Raw genomic sequence first — 2,063 nt, forward strand, 5'->3', positions numbered from 1 at the left:
AATCAGAAGCGTTGAAGGAGTGCGGGCTCCAGCGGCGGTTCCTCAAGATGGTGAAGCAACAGAGGACGCGTCTGTACATCCTGCAGCGGTGCGTCTCGATGCTCCTCTGTTGGCAAGACTGATCGACGGCACGCGGGCGGGGCAAAGAGATCCTTTGGATCAGTTTCTCAAAAGCAAGGTCAGGCGGCGATGTCGAGATCCAACCTGCTGCGACCTGGTCGACGCAGAGATCGAGTTGTTGAAGCAAGGGATGAGCTCCACAGAATGCTTAATGAGGTGAATTTATCTTTATTAGATCTTTTCAATGCAGTTAGCAATTTGATAGTAGTAATAAATACAATGCTATACCCTTATTAGCAACTATGTTGATGCTATCTCTTCGGTGTGCTTTTGAAAAATTCCTAACACGAGGACATTTAAATTATACTTCCCCAAAAATTGGAGTAAATATGCATTTATGCAATTTCAGGTTTCCACAATATACTATCGTGATGAAGTATTTATCATATTTCTTACTATGATGGATATGAATTTTATTGTGATATGCCCAATGCAGTAGTAAACACACTTCTTACTATGATAGTTATGTTATATAATTTTCTGTCCATGTACACTTTCTGCAAAGTTAGTTTCGTTCCTGCAATTTGGAAAAGGTTTTTAATTTTGTGTTTTTTTTTGGTATGGGAAGGATGAATTACGGGATGCTGTGTTGCTTGTTTTTGCGAACAAACAAGACCTTCCAAATGCAATGAATGCAGCTGAAATCACGGACAAGCTCGGTCTTAATTCCCTGCGCCAACGACACTGGTAAACCATTCTTGTTAGTGTTAAGCTTGAATTCCGTTGCTGAAGTTGTTCTAGTATTGCAAAGTCGCGTAAGTATGACTTATGAAAATCTAAGATATAATGTAAATAAATTGCATAGCACTGTCACGTCCATATTGTTAAATAACCTTGAATATATAGATAACTCTTGTATACGCATTCCAAACTAGAAAGATTCTTATTCTTATGAAAGTAAATTATTTTATGTCTAATGTTTTTACAGTGTTGTGTTTATTATCCCTCTAAAGTAACCATAAGTCTAGTCAGATGGTTTATAATTTGTAACATTCAGATAGGATTTGGCCAACGCTCGTTATGCTTGTTCACAATTTGAAGACCATAACATGAACCTTAGCAAAACATTTATGACTAAAGAAGATCATTCATCGTTGTCCTGCCTAACTTGGCACCCCCTTTGTGTCATCTTCTTCAGGTACATCCAGAGCACCTGTGCCACTTCTGGCGAGGGCTTGTACGAGGGGCTCGATTGGCTCTCCAGCAACATCGCTAGCAAGGTATTTCTTCCACATCCTTTCTCGATTTTACTCAATGCCATTACCGATCTTCTGCTCGTTTACCAGGCTTGACGTTACCCAGAATGCCTACGAGCATGTTCGACGATCTTTCTTTAGCTCGGGTAATTTCTAGCTTATCTTCTGCCGACTATTTTTCCAATGCTTTACTGTTTCGCATTTTAAGTTTTTGTTGCTCAGAAATATAGTCTTGTTGGCTAATGGCTACTTATCCAATTGCATTTGTGGTTGCTAGTTATTTTTCTAAATGAATGCTTATTAATTTGTATCATTAACAAAGAATGTCTAGGGTCCCTGCTGTTCCTAACGATGATACATTGTACGTTCATCCGAGCATTGATATTTTTTTTATTTTCAATTTGATCTAAATATTATAACTTAAATTTTAAATTTTATGTCTATGATAGATTTACATCTCTAATTAATTACACTGCACTGGAGAGGGCGTAGATCTCAGCCGTACATTGAAATAAACAAGAGAGAAAAGTAACCCTCATCATACGTTGCATGACTTCTAGAAGGATTCTTTGCCTGTGGATTAGGTTTGGTTTCTGGAATTAAAAGGGAATTAATTAATTAAAGGTTTTTTTGGACCATTATCCTAATGGCTCCTCCTAATATGGGGAAATTCTCTACGAGCACCTTAAAGTTTAACAGATTTTTTAAAGTTCCATTGAAATAAATATTTCTTACCTATTAAGTAAA

General features: G+C 37.5%; 1 protein-coding gene across 1 annotated transcript; it reads left to right on the top strand.

The window, feature by feature from the left end:
- Nucleotides 1–230: 230 nt before the first annotated feature.
- On the top strand, nucleotides 231–1,716 carry LOC141818848 (ADP-ribosylation factor 1-like). Its single transcript, XM_074706273.1, has 4 exons — nucleotides 231–276; nucleotides 689–807; nucleotides 1,259–1,340; nucleotides 1,407–1,716. Exons 1-4 carry the CDS (start codon nucleotides 265–267, stop codon nucleotides 1,410–1,412), a joined length of 219 nt encoding a protein of 72 aa, XP_074562374.1. The 5' UTR covers nucleotides 231–264; the 3' UTR covers nucleotides 1,413–1,716.
- Nucleotides 1,717–2,063: the final 347 nt, after the last annotated feature.

This window comes from Curcuma longa, unplaced genomic scaffold (genome assembly GCF_044706935.1).
Source record: "Curcuma longa cultivar G26 ecotype Majalengka, Jawa Barat unplaced genomic scaffold, ITB_CL_G26_1.1 contig_26220, whole genome shotgun sequence".
Lineage (NCBI taxonomy): Eukaryota > Viridiplantae > Streptophyta > Magnoliopsida > Zingiberales > Zingiberaceae > Curcuma > Curcuma longa.

Coding starts and splice junctions, on each gene's coding strand:
- LOC141818848 (XM_074706273.1), top strand. Junction 808..1,258: donor TCCCTGCGCCAACGACACTG/GTAAACCATTCT, acceptor CATCTTCTTCAG/GTACATCCAGAGCACCTGTG.